This window comes from Linepithema humile, chromosome 4 (assembly GCF_040581485.1).
Source record: "Linepithema humile isolate Giens D197 chromosome 4, Lhum_UNIL_v1.0, whole genome shotgun sequence".
NCBI classification, from domain to species: domain Eukaryota; kingdom Metazoa; phylum Arthropoda; class Insecta; order Hymenoptera; family Formicidae; genus Linepithema; species Linepithema humile.
The window spans coordinates 14,303,463-14,320,907 of NC_090131.1; the positions used below are offsets into that span (position 1 = coordinate 14,303,463).

At 31.7% G+C, this 17,445-nt stretch overlaps 4 protein-coding genes across 6 annotated transcripts; 2 read left to right on the top strand and 2 right to left on the bottom strand.

Annotated features, from left to right (window-relative positions):
• Positions 1 to 1,668: 1,668 nt before the first annotated feature.
• On the top strand, positions 1,669 to 3,579 carry LOC136999215 (uncharacterized). The gene is made up of 6 exons (XM_067352702.1): positions 1,669 to 1,952; positions 2,037 to 2,264; positions 2,356 to 2,526; positions 2,594 to 2,793; positions 2,877 to 3,039; positions 3,408 to 3,579. Exons 1-6 carry the CDS (start codon positions 1,745 to 1,747, stop codon positions 3,518 to 3,520), a joined length of 1,083 nt encoding a protein of 360 aa, XP_067208803.1. The 5' UTR covers positions 1,669 to 1,744; the 3' UTR covers positions 3,521 to 3,579.
• An 86-nt stretch (positions 3,580 to 3,665) lies between these two features.
• Positions 3,666 to 5,231, bottom strand: LOC136999216 (uncharacterized). The gene is made up of 4 exons (XM_067352703.1): positions 5,064 to 5,231; positions 4,723 to 4,877; positions 4,324 to 4,546; positions 3,666 to 4,214 (listed from the first exon to the last, which is right to left on the bottom strand). Exons 1-4 carry the CDS (start codon positions 5,206 to 5,208, stop codon positions 4,084 to 4,086), a joined length of 654 nt encoding a protein of 217 aa, XP_067208804.1. The 5' UTR covers positions 5,209 to 5,231; the 3' UTR covers positions 3,666 to 4,083.
• Positions 5,232 to 5,279: 48 nt separating this feature from the next.
• LOC136999217 (uncharacterized) lies at positions 5,280 to 7,289 on the bottom strand. 3 transcript variants are annotated; one of them, XM_067352706.1, is made up of 4 exons: positions 7,021 to 7,289; positions 6,776 to 6,931; positions 5,911 to 6,140; positions 5,280 to 5,540 (listed from the first exon to the last, which is right to left on the bottom strand). In XM_067352706.1, the coding sequence occupies exons 2-4, from the start codon at positions 6,924 to 6,926 to the stop codon at positions 5,298 to 5,300; spliced, it is 624 nt and encodes a 207-aa protein (XP_067208807.1). In that variant the 5' UTR covers positions 6,927 to 6,931; positions 7,021 to 7,289; the 3' UTR covers positions 5,280 to 5,297. The 3 variants fall into 3 exon arrangements, with proteins under 3 accessions (XP_067208807.1, XP_067208806.1, XP_067208805.1); XM_067352705.1 differs by having other exon boundaries at positions 6,998 to 7,289; XM_067352704.1 differs by having other exon boundaries at positions 6,776 to 7,285.
• A 143-nt stretch (positions 7,290 to 7,432) lies between these two features.
• LOC136999214 (uncharacterized) lies at positions 7,433 to 11,725 on the top strand. The gene is made up of 2 exons (XM_067352700.1): positions 7,433 to 7,897; positions 8,541 to 11,725. The coding sequence occupies exons 1-2, from the start codon at positions 7,808 to 7,810 to the stop codon at positions 11,091 to 11,093; spliced, it is 2,643 nt and encodes an 880-aa protein (XP_067208801.1). The 5' UTR covers positions 7,433 to 7,807; the 3' UTR covers positions 11,094 to 11,725.
• Positions 11,726 to 17,445: the final 5,720 nt, after the last annotated feature.

The following is a 17,445-nucleotide window of genomic DNA, read 5'->3' on the forward strand; positions in this document are numbered from 1 at the left end:
AAAATTAAGTATCGGTTGCAACATTTTGAATAATCCGCAAAAACTTATCTCGCGTGGCAGCACCTCTCGGTAAGCACCGCAAGAGAAAAGAATTGGGCCAATTAGAGTGAGCCACGCGTTACCGTCGCGCCACTCGCGATCGATAGAAAAATCATTTTTGGAGAAGAAAAGAGAGTCATTGGAAAATGGTCGGCGAGACAAGACGTGCCCTCGGTTCGATCGACTCAAAAGTTTTCGCGTAACTGCATTTTCGCGTTCGCGAACTTTTACGACGAGTGAGAGACCGAAATCTCATGTGGTACTTCTAGTTGTCTCGAGGAATTGAAAGTGATTTCCGGAGTTTCGCTCGCGACATTATCGTCAAAGTGTTCGCGACATACATACCGGCGTTTCTTGGCACGTGTCGAGCACGTGTGATAAGGACGAACATCGAATTTTGAGAAATCCGTTGTTCTCTCGTGTCGTGTGAAGACAAATGCATATTGGGCACTCGCTCCTTTTAAATCGACATCGAATTAAGTAAATCTCGGCCGCGAAGTAATCACAAAGATTACCGCGCCGAACTAGTGGAAGGTTTCACGCACTTGCCGCGCACGTGATCAGCGAGTGCTTTTCGCGGAGTCCTGCGGCAGGACGGGTGATACCTTTTTCTTGCTAGCGCACGCCTAGCGCTGTCTTGCTCAGATCTTTGTGAGAGCGTACGAGCGAGGTGACAAGTATTTCGATTGTCGCGCTCGCTCTCAACGCGAACATATAGGCGTTCGATGCATGCGTTGCCGAAATCAAAGTTTGTGAATTGTGTGAAAACCATTTGATGAATAAATAGACAATGTTGAGACAAGTTAGATTTATATAATAAACATTGTGCATTCTCCTCGTGCCAACTCGCGAGTGCAGAATTTGTGTGAGCAATATAAAGGTAATGTAACAGCACGCGGGCTGTACGTACTTATTATATAACAATTGTGAGATAAAGTTGTGCATGAGATGTGCGCGTTCGCGCTAAAGTCTCTGTAACGGTTGTCCTTCAACGGACCTTCAAATATTCTTCTTTGTGTGAGACGCGGATTTACGACCCGCGCAGTCTCTATATTAGATGTTTTCCGTCGCAATGAAGGATAAATTGTATTGACATTGACGATGCGAACTCGCGAGAGAAACACGTTCATAAGATAAGTCGTCCCGAAGCGGGCATTCATCGAGAAAGTGTTTTGTACAGACAATTCCTTTGTCGATCTTCCGGTCGAATCGAACGATGTGTTTCAACAAATTGTGATTCGCATAATAAAGACAGTGGTTGTGACCGTTAAACATTTCAAGTTGTCTCGCCTCTTTCACCTCAGCTCCTTGCTTAATCCATCACTTTCGGCGCACACGCGGGTGCGCTACTATCCTACAAATTTATATACAGTCCACTTGTGATTCCTCTCGCTCCCTACGATTTGCAGTCACCAAAATCGAATTCAAATAAATCTATTGTCAAGTGAGTCGGTGCGCGAGACGCGGCCTAAAAAACCGAGCATGCTCGTTCATCGAAGCTTCGCATCGGACCGGCGTTCTTAGAATCGCGTTCGAAACAATATTAATTATACAAGTGAAAATATTTACATTAACATTGTAATAAATTTGATAGAAGATTTAAAGCGTACAGGTAAGTTTATTAAAATATCTCTCTAATCTTGTAATACATAAATATATATATTATATTATCCTTTCTTTGCAGCGAAATAATCCAAAAATAAGTATGGCTTATGTTGTTGTAGAATTTGATGAAAAACACGGTGGTGGTGTAGCTGCTGTTAACAATGCATGGCTTACACCTTTAAAAAAGGAAGTTTTTTGGCCTCCTTATAAAGATCAAAATAAATTTGATAAAGCTTTGAAAACAGGGGAGACAGTTGATACTGAAAAATGGACACTGTACAGTATTTCGCGTATTTTTTACAGAAGTGGTAAATTAGATTTTTCATATTTATTTGTTTATTCTACATATATATGTATTTATTTATTTATTCTACATTTTTTCTAAATTGCAGATGATCTTGTAAAGATAAGAGAGAAACTAAAACAATCAGAAATTATATCAAATTTGGAAAGTGAAGAAGAAAACGAAAGTATACGTAAAAAACGGAAAAGGATACCTAATAAAAGAATATGTAGTTCATCAGATGATGAACAAGAGGAACAACGAAAGAAACAATTACCCAGACCACCCCTAGTAAAACAAATAAATGTTAATAATACTTCTAAACGTTTAGAGAAAGGTATATCTACTTATTTTATATATATTCAAATGTGTGTTCTATTGTTTTATATAACCTTAAAGAAATAAATATTTGTTACATTTATTTTCAGATTTTACTTTGGCTCGTTCTGATTCACCTTTGCCGATTAGTACTCTCAATACAAGTGAAAATATAAGCCCCAGTGTAACAAGTACTGCAAGTAATTCTGTAAATAATAACATAAATATTTCAACAACTCCACGTTCACATCGTCAATTTATTCATACAGTGGATAATTTTGGTTTGTAAAAGCTTATTTGTGAAAGTAGATAGAATGTCGACAGTTTTTATAATGAGATATTTTTCAGAAAAACTTGTTTCCCTGATAGCTACTGTCAAAGAACAGAATGATGAAATATTGCGATGGATGAACAGACAAAATACAAAAAATATAAACAATGTGACTGGATTGCCTGATACACCATTTGCATTTCCATTGAAAACAGTTGAGGAATTAGATCAGTTAGATGTTTACTTGAAAACAAATAATGATGATAATATAGCTTTGGTATGTATACATAATAGCATTTAATACCATAGCATGTATACATAATAGCATTTAATACCATAGATAATTAAATTTCTTTTTAGTCGGCATATTTGTCTAGTCTGGGTGGGAATCATGTACCAAGCAAAACAAATAGAATTTTAAAATATATTTTGACTGATGCTGTGGCAATAAATTTTAATTATTACGGCAAACGTTCACAGAAAAGAGCCTTTTCAGATTTATCCCTGAAAAATTTAATTGTTGGTAAGTGTTCTTTTATGTATTTATTTTTTGTATGTGTGCATAGATGGGCATTTGGTTTTTTCTTTAGTTTGATGTAATTTACCGTATATAATTTCTATCAATTTTAATTAATAAAAATGACAGGCAATTTGTACATAACTTAAATAAAATTCAATTTATAAATTTATATATAAAATTACATCTAAATTCACTTTTAAACACATTCATAATTAAAACTTTATTGCTAAAAATTTTCTTTATTGTAACTTATTTAAATCTTAATAATTCTACATTTTAATTTGAATTATTTAATTTAGTATAGATATTTTCAATCTTTTAATGTTATATATAATATGGTTTAAATTTTACGGAAACTTGATATTTCTTAGGTGCAGTCAAGAGAAGCGTCGCCAATACAACCGATAAGGAAATAGAAGATGCAATAAAGGTTTGGCTGAAGCATGCTCAAGATCGTATGAAAAAAACGAGAGAAAATGCCTGAAAAAATTAAATATAAGTTGAAACCTCCCGGGAAAAAATGCCCATGCTTGATCATACATAAGAATACATACTCATGTGTGGAGACTCCATACATGTCTATGTATGGATTTTGACCTGACATGGTCATGTACAATCATATACGCCCATGCACAATTATTCACGGTTGTATACAAGTATATATGGCTGTATATGATTGTACACTGCCATATACGGCCATGTATCAGGTTAAAAATTAATAAATAATGAAACAGTATTCATGAAAAGGAAAAACTTTATTTATTAAACCTTGATAAAGTTTACAAAAACCATCAAAATTTTTATAGCAGTCAATCAATATTTTTTACCAGTACAAAAAAATAAAAAGTCCTTTTTTTTTAATTTTGTAACATTAAATAAATTATATTTAATAAATTATGTTTTAATTTTACGTAACGTAATAGAGGTTGTCTTTTTTTAATTTTAAGCAACTTAAATAATTTTAAATCTCATAGTAGATTAATAAAAAAAAAAAATTTTTTTAATTTTAAAAAACGAAATGAGCACACAAACACCCGTTCAAAAAAATTACTTGTTTTGGGCATCAGCGTTTTTCAGCTCTCTTTTTATTTCGCCCAGTTTTTGTGACATCGCGGTATTTAGTTCCTTGATAGATTGTGTTACCCACCCTTTTCTTTTTGCCAATTTCATTGCATAATCTGTAAACAAAAACATAATTTTTATACATAAATATATAACATTTTATCGCTATATAAATACGGAAATAATAATTGTGGCATAATTGAAGAATAAATATACATTACTAACCAATGATACTATTTCTTGCGTGCAAGTTTAAACAAGTGATGTCGTCTTTGTTTTCATGCACTCCGCGGTGACTTGCGCCCGTGAATGTGCAGTTCTTTAAGCTCTCAAGCTTAAATACGCCTACAATTAGGCGGCGGACAATATGGCTCGCCTTGTGCGACGAACTCAATGCGACTTCCAAAACGCGTTCATTGCAGAACACCCCATCCTGCAGTAAGACCATCTGTAAAATATTAGTAATATTTACTATCATAAATGTTATTTTTTCAATATCAAATATTATTCTTAAGATTGCAATATATATGATCACAATTTCAAGATATGCTTTTTTTAATGTAAAATTGCGTTTAGAAAACATTTAGGAATCTTATTAAAGGCATAGGAACTGTATTATTTTACCTTATCGCCTGGCGAATTTTGTCCTAATAATTGGTCGTTAGATTGCAGATTACGCTCGTCAACTGTAGTTGATGGGTAATCATCATCACTATATTCATCATCATCCATAATCTTATTAGTAGTTTCTTTTGCCTTTATATTTTTGATTTTTGATTCTGAAAGTGATAACACATTAAAATACAAGTATATTATTACAGTATTACAGTATATTATTTTTTTAAGTAAAGTTATTTATTCAAATATATTCATCAATAAATAATCCTCACTAATAATTTTTTAATATTTTCCAATAGTTAAAATTTATTCTTTTCTAAAATTTCTATAATTAAAAAATGCCATACCTAGATCCTGTCGCAAATCCTTATTTTCGTCATCTACTATTGAATAATAATTTCTTGAAAGCTCTTTGGTCTCATTTTTTTTAAGTGCTGGTAACTCAGATTTTTTCCGCGGCTCCAAAACTGGTGCGTTTGACGCTATTTTCATTAATGCCGCGATATCTGATTGCTTCTGCTTGCATAATGCTGAAATGATAATCAGAGAGTATTATACTGATTCAGTTTGATGAATAGCAATTAATATGTAAAATATTCATAAAATATAATTACCTTTTTTTTTGCGATTTTTTCGGGAGTTGTTAATTCCCTGTTTGACTCATCTTCTGACCACGAAGCATTTTTCGAATCGGGAGAACTACTTAGGTTACTGTTTTCGATGCTGATCGATTTTTCTTTCTTTTGGATATCGATCACTTTTGAAACTTGAGCCTGCATTGCCGAAGAAAGTTTCTCCTGCCAATTTGCACTTTTATTGCTTTTCTGAAAAAAGAGTCATAATTTCATTACATTTTAAGAGATATAGGGATATGTATATTAAAGAAACAAAGTAAAAATTTTAATATATATGATTTAATCAGGGCTGGGCAAACACATTTGAAATACAAAATACAAAATACTAACAATTTTAGTATTTATTGCAAAATATCTTCAATTTTTTAATTTAAAATACAAAATTTTTGTATTTTAAATCGAAAATTAAAAATTAAAAGTATTTTGTATTTTATAATTTAAATACCAAGATTGTGTTAGCATTGTACATTTTGTATTTCAAATATTTTATTGTATTTGAAATACAATTTGAAATACATTTTGCCCAGCCCTGGATTTAATATATATTGAAAATACTTACGGCTCCATTCCCTTTCAATAAAACATTTCGTGGTTTTTTATTCTCGCCCGACAAGAGTTTAGTCTCTGGCGACCACCTTTTTACAGATGCTTTTTTACGACTAGAGCCCAATTCAGACCGATCTATTACTTTCGATGCTTCCGATTTATTGCATTTACTTTTTGACGCGCGTTTATTTTTTTCTTCAGCTTTCAACATTTTTATTTTCTCGTCAATTTTTGTTTCATCATCTATAACATATATGTAAATAATAATGTTTCACTTTAAATGTGTAATAGTCTATATATAGTCTATATAGTCTATAAAATTATAAAAATTTTTAACATTTTTTGGATATCGAACATTAACCCTTTGAAACACCATGTTACTCCTAAGCAACACCTGAGAGAATTGGAAAAAAATAGAATTTATTAATGAATCTTCATGCTGTTTGGCATAAATATAGTCGAAGGATACCTGCATCAAAGTACTGATTACATACATATGAATTTGAATAAGAAGTACATATATATAAATAAACAGTTAAATATATAATCTATGATTGAGTTGAGAAGGGTTGCACATCCAGCCATACATTATTTATGTTCATGGGCAAAGTAACGAGAAATATTTTGTGCTAGGAGATGGCTGGATGATAGATATCCAAAGGCAGATACAATTGTCGCCTTATTCTGTCGCCTTAATATTCTGTATAAATTTTATTACATATTTAATGTTTGATATCCAGAAAATGTTAAAAATTTTTATAATTTTATAGACTATTACATATTTAAGATGGTTAAAACAACAAAAAACATTAAAATATTTATTTATTATATTTTGAAATTTTATGCATATAGTCTTAATTAACATGTTAATTTTTTACCTGATCTCATGATGACGGATCCGTCGTAATGTTTTTTATTCCAGACGAACATAACTTTGTCCCCAGGTCTTATGTTCTCTTCGTCAAAAATGACCGCATTTTCGTGAACCACACAATATGAACCATCTGATTCGCATTGCAGGATGAACATTATTGCTATTAAATAAAAACGACTTTTCTTAATTCTTATTTTACATAATGCAATATTATGAACACACGCACTTTGCAGACACGGAAGTACGCACACGCGTTTCCACAGAGTTTCCTAGCCTCGTGTATAATTTTTGCAGGTTAGAACACGTAGTTGTGGTATTTGTTCGTCCAGCACTGGCGCTCGTACAGAACAAAGGAAAAAATTGTTGAAACAATAAAAGGCGCTTGGCACCTCGATGTCGGCGCAGCGAATCGGCGATACTGGGTAGCGATACTGATGTACTGGGGTGGAGGATGGAGCTCGGCACGTTGGGCTCTACCAGTGATGCGATGTTTCTTACCGGGCTCCCGGCTTCCGAGCCCCACACAAGCGAGAAGCGTGTACATGTGCTGCGCGGAACACTTTGCGCAGCACATGTACGCGCTTCTCGCTTGTGTGGGGCTCGAGAGCCAGGAGCCCGGTAGGAAATATCGCATCCCTGGGCTCAACACTCTACAGTCGTAACGCGGGAAAGAACGATTTTTTTTGACAGATCAATAACAATGACTTTCAATAAAGACACGCGTGTGTAGCAATGGCAATTATTTTGTTATATTAGATATATCATATCATTGAAAATATTAATTTCAAATACATAATACATAAACCTAATATAATCATAAATTCATAGTTTTCTATAGCTATCAGAAAAGTTCTGGTTCCCGCGTTGTGACTGTACGGACTGCGTAGACCACAGTGCCCGCAGCGGCTATATGTGCAAAGCTGATCAGTTGATCATGGTTGCACTGGCAGTGACATGCAAGTATAGCGTACAGAGCAAAAGTATCAACTGAAAGATTCTTACTCAATTTTTTATCAAATATCCATACGCATAAAAAATGTCAAACGATATTCGTGATTATGATGAACCAGTGGCGAAAAAGAAATTATATCATTCTCACCCTTGGAAGATTGATGGAAACCTTTCGGTACGTATATACACAGTTTCATTTATAATGACATTCTCTTAATGCACTTATTGTAACTTTGGTCCTTTATATTTATTTCATATTAAAATATGTGAGTGCGATTGGCAGGAAATTTTCATATATATTACTTAAAAAAAAAAATACTTTTCATACGCTAAAAATTGAACTATTTCAAGCCGCTGTAACTCGGCGAAAAATCATCGTAGACAAAAAATTAACAAAGCATTTTGAAGTTTGAAGTTTTAACTTTAACGTACTATCGATAGTTTTTGTAATTTTTTGTCTGCGATAATTTTTCGCCGAGTAATGATATATAACTTGTAAAAATACAGGTTTAGTTTTAAAATCATGAAAGATAAAAATATTTAAAAAATCTGTCGATAGCACGTGCTATCCTTCCTTGTTTCGTGCTTTAAAAAAGAACGCATCGCTTTGTTCCTTAAAATTATGTATTTTTGTAGCTTTATAGCTGGATATAAAAAAATTTTTTTCGGACTTTTTGGGGACAATATATTAATATATATATATATTTATATAGAACTTATTTTCTGGTGCAAATATTAACATAATATTCATGTTTCATTTATGTATGTATATATATTTATATATATTTAATAAATTATATTTTTTTTTTTATATATAGATCCCTCTAAGAACATTACAAAGGTGGCGGAATAAAGTAAGGGCTTCTTTGGATGAAAATAATTCCATTATATTTGTAGAAGAAGGCTCATCTACAGGTATCAAGGATCAGACCGTACATGAAAGCAATAGCTCAGCTGACTCGGAAGAAAAAAGCCTACTACTAGTAGATGACGATGGCAGCGAATTGGAAGAAAACGATGATGATGAAGGAGCAGAAGAAGACGCTGAAGGTGAAGAAGAAGAAGAAGAAGAAGTTGAAGGAGAAGAAGAAGATGAAGAAGAAAATGAAGAAAGCAAAAATGAAGAAGAGGATGAAAATAATGTTAGTGACATTGAGAGGAACTGCAGTTCGGAGAGTAGTTATGAGGTTGGTGACAATCAAGACAATCAAAATGACGAGGTAGTTGAAACATATAGTATGTTGTATGAGAATAGCCCAAAAAGTACAGATGAATGTGTCTTAGCTGTTTTCGAATTGTACATTAAACACAGGATGACGAAAGAGAATTTAAAAAATACTTTGTTGACAATTTGTAATATGCTTCCACAGCCGAATAATATGCCTAAATCTTGTTTTCAGTTATTTCAGTATACTCGAAACATCGCTCCTCAGTGCTCTGTCACGGAACACTTCTATTGTAAAACGTGTCTTTTTTATAATAATAATATCTTTGTTAACAACTGTTGCCGAGTATGTTTATCAGGCGGCGGTAGATCGGTATTTTATGAATTGGATATATCGCAGCAAATTAGACATATGTTTGAGCATAGAAATCTTGCTGAGATTTTAAATCAATCGAAGTGTCGTGATCGCGATCCAAATGTAATTAGCGACATTACTGATGGAACAGAATATATTAGAGTAAATTGTAGAAGGGAAAAAGGAGTGTATGATTTAACTTTAATATTAAATACTGATGGTGTTTCATTAATGAAAAGTTCAAAGGCTCAGTTTTGGCCATTAATGTTTATGATAGCTGAAATCCCAGAGTATCTTCGGGAATCTTTCTTAGTCGTCACTGGTTTGTGGTATGATGAACGCAAACCGTTAATGAATACTTATCTTCAACCGTTTTGTTCAAAATTACAAGATTGTTTTAATGCCGGCGTTAATTGGATTGATCCAAAGACTAATGAGAGTGGCAATTCTAAAATTGTAGCTCCATTGATAGTGGCTGATGCCCCATGCAGAGCAGAGATGCAAAATATTTCCTATTATAACGGACGTTTTGGCTGTAATAATTGCGAAATTAAAACCAAAAAGTGTACAGTTGTGGAAACTGGTAAAAAGCGGATTCGTATATATCCTTTCATCAACGAAATTACTCTAAGAACAGGAGAAAAGATGGAAAAACAAGGGAAAAAAGCAGCCAAACAGAATACTATTATTAAAGGTGTAAAAGGAAGATCAATTATTGCAGCTCTACCCCTTATTGATGTAGGTACATGTTTCATGCCTGAATACATGCATTCTGTTCTTTTGGGAGTTGTGAAGCAATTTATGGTTCTTTGGTTCGAAAAAACTGGAGATTGGAATGTGAAACATTTTATGGCTGAAATTGATACCAGATTATTAAACATCTTACCTCCGGATACATTTAGTCGCTTACCACGAAGTATATTCCATTTCAAGTCTTATAAGGCATCCGAATTCTATAATTGGCTCTTATTTTATTCAGTCCCTATTATGATTGATTATTTACCAGAAAAGTATTTCCAACATTGGCTTCTTCTCGTCATAGCTATATTCACGTTATTGCAAAAAAATATTAAGAAAGTACCAGATCTTGATGAAGCAGAATATTTGCTTAAATTATTTGTAAGGGACATTGAAATTTTATATGATGACCGTCAGTTAACATACAATGTTCATCAGCTGTTACACCTTACCCTCTGTGTGAGACGTTGGGGTCCTCTGTGGGCTAATTCAGCATTTCCATTCGAAAATTTTAATGGATTTCTTTCAAATTTTGTACATGGCTCGAAACATATCGGCAAAGAAATTGCAAATAATTTACAAATAGTTAACGGAGTTCAAATTCTAAGAAACAAAGTTAATAAAATTAATAGATCTAATTCGACCCTACAAAAAGATAATGAAGTTAATGGTAATAGCGTGAAAGTAACGTTAAGTGACTCTGAGAGGGAATTGCTAATAGCGCATCAGTTTAGTGTAACTAATATACTAATGTATGCCAGAGCTACAATTTCTAGTAAAACATATACCTCTGAAATTTATAAGAAAATAAAAAGTAATAGTTACACTGTTTACATTAACTTTCAAGATAAATCTAATATTTATGGATCAATCAGATTCTTCTTCAAATCTAAAGGCGTGGTATATTTTATACTTCGTCAATTTTTCGTGAAACATGTAAATATTATTTATAATCAGGATACAATGATGAAGGTCAAGCATGTAATACCTGTGGAAGAAAATAGGCATCAATTTGTTATAATTAATTCAAATGACATAAACTTTATGCATAAAGTTGTGAAAATTGAAAATTTTATATGCAAACAACCAAATTTTCTTTCTAAAGTCTTATGATTATTATGATCAAATCATACTTCTGTTATATACAGCACATAATATATCGAATCATAATAAGTTCCTGTGTATGTACTTTACTTTATATGTAACTGCGTTTTTTTACTGTAACACACATTTATATATAATATATTAAAAATATATAATTAATTTTATAAGATATTATATATAATATACACCGCCGCCTGAGTTTAATATTCTGCAGGATTTATCGTATAATGTTGTGTATATTTTATAATTATAGCTATTTATAATAAAAACAAAATGTTTTATCAAGAATAATTAATATTATATTTTATATTCATAATTTATATATCCGGAAAAATGCCTTATAAAGTCGTATATGATTATGTCTGCACATGTATAAATTTGTGTAAATCAGTATGACACCATACATTCCAAGTATGAATGTATACGAACATATGCGATCATGTATGACCGTACGAATAAGAATTCCGTTACGGTACGGAATCGTATATGATCATGTATGATCATATAGTAGCTTGCATACAATCATATATGGTTTTTTATAAATTCATGTATTAATGAATATGACCATATACGATTATGCATGCTCATATACGACCATGCAAGATCGGACAATGTATTGTATGGAATGGTGTATGATCATGCATAGTCGTAAACAGTCTGCACACACAACACGTATGGTTCCATACAAATACATGTTCGAATGTATATGATCATGCATGGTTATATATACAACCATTCATGAATATATATAATTATACATAATAATATATTATCATTCAAAATTATGTAACATTTCATGTATACTTTTGTATGCTCATATATAATTATATAAAATCAAGCGTGAACGTTTTTTCCCGGGCTGTTGTAGGTAAACGCCAATGTTATCGTAGAATTGCACTAACTGTTCGTAAAACACTTCAAATATGTGATAAGAAACCCAACATAACACATAAGAATATTTCACTTAATAGTATATTTGAAAATAGTAATAATGATGATGCACTTGATAATAATGTGTCAAATATATCACATGGGAATATTTCACTTAATAGTGAAAATGAAGATAACGATATTAACAATATACTTAAAAATAATGTGTCCAGTAATTACGATGCAAGTTTATCGCTAACGTTGTCTGACAACACTTTAGTTTCATCTGATTTAAATAGTACAGTTTCTCAGCCATGTTTAAACTCAATGTTAAGACAGTGGGCTTTTAATTTTAATGTCACACATTCTGCAATTACTGGTTTATTACACGTATTACACGTTTTTCATCATGATGAATTGCCTTTAGACTCCAGAACATTATTAGAAACGCCAAGAAATATTAAAACAAAACAACTTAATAATGGGGATTTTTATTATATCGGTCTGAAAAATATTTTAAAATCTATTGTATCGCAAACAGCAGAAAATTTTGAAAATAAGTTAGATATCAGTTTTAATATTGATGGACTTCCATTATTTAACAGTTCAAATTTACAGTTCTGGCCGATTTTAGGACTAGTAAAAAATTTTAAAAGTAATCCCTTTGCTATTGGTATATTTTGCGGTAGATCAAAACCACAGCCTTTAGAATTATTTCTAGAAGATTTTATTGACGAACTTCTATATTTGTTGCAAGAAGGTATTGAAATCAATAACAAAAGATATTACATTGCTATCCATAGTTTTGTGTGCGATGCACCTGCTAGAGCATTCATAAAATGTATAAAATCCCATACTGGCTATTCATGTTGCGAAAAATGTGTGATACGAGGACAGTATATACAAAGTCGAGTTGTATTTAGAGATATATCTGCACCGAAAAGAACAAATATTTCTTTTATTAATCAACAAGATGAGGATCACCATATCAAAATCTCTCCTTTAATTAAATTGAGAATCGACATGATCACTGTTTTTCCAATTGATTATATGCATGCTTGTTGCTTAGGAGTAATGCAAAAATTATTAAATTTTTGGATAAGTGGTGCGTTAACAACACGATTATCTGGTCGTAAAGTGAATATTTTGATGAATATTTTTATGATATTTTTATGAATATATTATATTATAATATTTTATCAGAACATTTAGAATCCTTAAAATCATATATGCCATTAGAATTTAATAGAAAACCCAGGACACTTCATGAGCTTCCAAGGTGGAAAGCGACAGAGCTCCGTACATTTTTATTATATTTAGGACCCCTTGTACTAAAAAATATAGTTGATACAGCCGTCTATGAGCACTATTTACTTTTTCATACTGCAATATCAATTCTAATATCTGCAAAATTTATATCAAAATTTAGTTGTGCATTTCCACAAGAACTGTTGAATATATTTGTTAAACATTGTGAACAATTATACGGCCAAGAATTCTTAATCTATAATGTACACATATTATGTCATTTAGCTGATGATGTGCAGATTTATGGGCCATTAGATTCATTTTCATGTTTCCCGTTTGAGAATTATCTTGACCAGATTAAAAATTTAATAAAATCTCCTAATTATCCTTTGCAACAAATTGGTCGTAGATTACACGAAATAAATGTAGCATTAGAGAATAATTTACCTATCATAGAAAAACAGTCTATTCATGCTGTAGAAGATAATTTGAGTCCATTACCTGAAAAATTTAAAAGCGTTTTCTGTAAGCAATTTAAAAAATTTAAACATGGAGATTTTACTATTTCGACACATTCTTATTCAAGTGCAAATTCGTATTGTTTAATGAAAAATAATATACTCATTCAAATTCAAAATATTGTCGTTATAAGCCTACAAGAAATATTTATTGTTGAAAAATACTTTACATCCTATGATTCTCTATATAAGTATCCCCTAAATTCAAAAGAATTAAATATTTATGTTGTAAAAAATTTAACTTATAAATCTGATATATGGTCTTTTCATGATATACTTGCAAAGTGCATTGTGTTTCCTTTTGATAATTGTTGGGTTTCTTTTCCTATTATTCATACATATTAAAAAAAATATTAGAGCAAAACGTTAGAATAAAAAAAGAATAAAATTTTGAATAAAATATTAACTTTTAATTAAGAAAACAATTTTTATTTTAAAGAAACATATATATATATATACACTCACCCGAAAAAAAAGCGGTACACTGAAAATGTGGGAAAAATTCATCAAATTTCAACTGACGATACCTTCGTAAATAATAAAGATAGAAAGTTCTATAAAATATGGAAATGAAGCTAAAAATCTCTACTTTAAGAATCAATTTATTTCAATGTTGCAAAATAAATTTATTGAAAATGGCGGATGACAAAGCGCGAGCATGCAAAATTGAAAAATAATGGTTCGAGTTTGCGACGGTGCACGGTATAAACAAAAAATTGTAGCTTATTGGGATCAAAAGCGTACGAAAGTACAGAGTCTCCTCTTTAAAATGCTTTTTTATGCATCTCGATACGATGATTTTTCGCCGAGAGATTCGCATTTGAAGAAAAAGGCAGATTCTTACTTCTAGGCCTCTCACTTACAGTACAGTCTGCAAATCGTTCTCCAACGCGACGGTATACTCGTTCTCGTCCGTCTGAAGAATACAGACAAAAACGAGATTCGTCGCTAAAAAGAACGGTACTCCATTCTGCATATGTCCAGCCTGCATGCTCGACAGCAAAATTGAGTCGAGTTACGCGATGGCGACGCATAAGCGAAGGTACATTTGCTGGCCTGCGCGGAAAAAGACCGTGTTCCGCTAATCTGTTTCGAATAGTGTCAACGGATACATTACATTCGCGGACATCTCTTAAATTGTTTCGAATTTGAACAGCCGTTCGATGTCTGTCTCTTAATAAATTTAAAACAATAAATCGGTCATCGTTTTCATTCGTACAATGAGGACGTCCCGAACCAGGTCTTCTTTGGACAGAATTAGTCTCCAAGTACCTAGCATAAGCACGTTGCACGGTTGACACTGATAAATCAAGTGCCTCAGCAACGTACCTTCGACTTCTCCCATCTTCAATTAACGCTACAACTTGAGCAGCTTTTTCAGGACTTATCGTCGCCATAATTGACCAATAATTTCAATGCGAAAAGATTAATTATTGTTTACTTTGACGAAGTCGTACGAATAAGTAACGCGTCTCGAAAGAAAAAGATCAAGAGAAATCAAGCACTCTTCTCGCAATGTGCGGTCGAGCATAAACAAAAAGTCAGGGCGGAGAAATCACAAAAGATCTGCAGACATCTCCTTCGGATGCAAAACAATTGATTGAAAAATAATGGTTCGAGTTTGCGACGGTGCACGGTATAAACAAAAAATTGTAGCTTATTGGGATCAAAAGCGTACGAAAGTACAGAGTCTCCTCTTTAAAATGCTTTTTTATGCATCTCGATACGATGATTTTTCGCTGAGAGATTCGCATTTGAAGTAAGAATCTGCCTTTTTCTTCAAATGCGAATCTCTCGGCGAAAAATCATCGTATCGAGATGCATAAAAAAGCATTTTAAAGAGGAGACTCTGTACTTTTGTACGCTTTTGATCCCAATAAGCTACAATTTTTTGTTTATACCGTGCACCGTCGCAAACTCGAACCATTATTTTTCAATTTTGCATGCTCGCGCTTTGTCATCCGCCATTTTCAATAAATTTATTTTGCAACATTGAAATAAATTGATTCTTAAAGTAGAGATTTTTAGCTTCATTTCCATATTTTATAGAACTTTCTATCTTTATTATTTACAAAGTTATCGTCAGTTGAAATTTGATGAATTTTTCCCACATTTTCAGTGTATCGCTTTTTTTTCGGGTGAGTGTATATATATATATATATATATATATATATATATATATATATATATATATATATATATATACAGTTAAAAATTAAAATAAGTGAGCTTAAAATGTTTTTATTAATTCAAATGGTTTATATATACAAGTAAAATTGTTTTCACATATAACATTTAAATATATGATACATACAATTTCGAATATATAATATTCAAGTATTATAAATATGAAACACACATATATATGTGTGTGTTTCATATATATGGAACACACACATATATATGTGTGTTTCATATTTATAATACTTGAATAAAGACATTTTAGGCTCACTTAATTACCTTAAATTAAATTTAAGACAAAAACGTTGCATTTTTTTTTATTAAAGGCTGTGCTATAAAATAGATAAATACTACAAATAAGAATTTATTTTATTGTTGCCGTTTAGAGGTATAGTATCAGTATTAGATGCTCAACTATATATTTTATTTTTATCATTTGAAAGTTTAATTGTTAGTATTGTAAAGCACATAAGTCTAAATATTGTAAAACGTACATATAATGAATAAATAAATATATTATGTAAATATATTTTGTTTTTTTAAATTTTAATTTTAACGTTATTTTTAAGGCAATTCTAAAATCATTATGACGTCATACTAATGTCATCAGATGTCGTCATACTAATGTCATCCAATGACGTTATATTGTTGTCATCTGATGACGTCATTTATACTGTAACAAATGGCCGTCAGTATAGGGTCATTTAGACGTCATACTAACCGTCAGTTTGACGTAAGTCCTGACGAAAACGTACGTAAAAAAGACGTCTAATTGACGACGTTATGCTACCTGGGCCTCTACCTGTATATGACCGGTGGGGCGATTATTGCCAGACACCCTGTATATATATTCCGGTGAAACATCCAAAATAAAAAGTCAATTTATATATATATATATATATATATATATATATATATATATGTCAATCGGCTACTCTGACGACAATTTTACATAAGAATTGGCTACTTTGACGACTTCTGGCTACTGTGACGACCGTCGTCGAAATTTTATCGATCAATCGTATACCTTGACGACTGTCGTCATAATAACTATATCAATTAATCGATCATTTTGGCGACACTGTATAGATTGACGACATTAAATCAGCGATTTCGATGACAGTAAACGAAAATTGTATAAATATATATATATAGCTTGGAATTTATTATTTTTAGTTTTATTGTAAATATAAACTGATTATGTAAAAATTTCAATTCGATACAGGGCAATAAAAGAATATATAATTATGATTATAATGATAATATAATCGAATAATTTTATGAACAAGAAATTGAAATTGAAAGCAAGAAAACAGCTATATAATGTATAAATATAAAATATGTATAAAACACAATTTCGAAATATAACTACAAAATTTCTAACTTATTTTGACTAACTTACAAAAATGCAAATTCATGCTTACATGGAAATGTTTTCTCCAATAAATAATACTTAACGAGAAATACCTCATACTGCACAACAAGATTGCAGAAACATTGTGACAACGTTTCATTGCAATATTGCAACATTGCATAAATGTGAA

Coding starts and splice junctions, on each gene's coding strand:
- LOC136999215 (XM_067352702.1), top strand. CDS start 1,745: ATGGCTTATGTTGTTGTAGAATTTGATGAAAAACACGGTGGTGGTGTA. Junction 2,265..2,355: donor TTCTAAACGTTTAGAGAAAG/GTATATCTACTT, acceptor ATTTATTTTCAG/ATTTTACTTTGGCTCGTTCT. Junction 2,794..2,876: donor ATGATGATAATATAGCTTTG/GTATGTATACAT, acceptor ATTTCTTTTTAG/TCGGCATATTTGTCTAGTCT.
- LOC136999216 (XM_067352703.1), bottom strand. CDS start 5,208: ATGAAAATAGCGTCAAACGCACCAGTTTTGGAGCCGCGGAAAAAATCT. Junction 4,878..5,063: donor GGATTTGCGACAGGATCTAG/GTATGGCATTTT, acceptor TATCACTTTCAG/AATCAAAAATCAAAAATATA. Junction 4,547..4,722: donor AAAATTCGCCAGGCGATAAG/GTAAAATAATAC, acceptor AATATTTTACAG/ATGGTCTTACTGCAGGATGG.
- LOC136999217 (XM_067352706.1), bottom strand. CDS start 6,926: ATGTTCATCCTGCAATGCGAATCAGATGGTTCATATTGTGTGGTTCAC. Junction 6,141..6,775: donor ATCCGTCATCATGAGATCAG/GTAAAAAATTAA, acceptor TATATGTTATAG/ATGATGAAACAAAAATTGAC. Junction 5,541..5,910: donor TATTGAAAGGGAATGGAGCC/GTAAGTATTTTC, acceptor CTCTTTTTTCAG/AAAAGCAATAAAAGTGCAAA.
- LOC136999214 (XM_067352700.1), top strand. CDS start 7,808: ATGTCAAACGATATTCGTGATTATGATGAACCAGTGGCGAAAAAGAAA. Junction 7,898..8,540: donor AGATTGATGGAAACCTTTCG/GTACGTATATAC, acceptor TTTTATATATAG/ATCCCTCTAAGAACATTACA.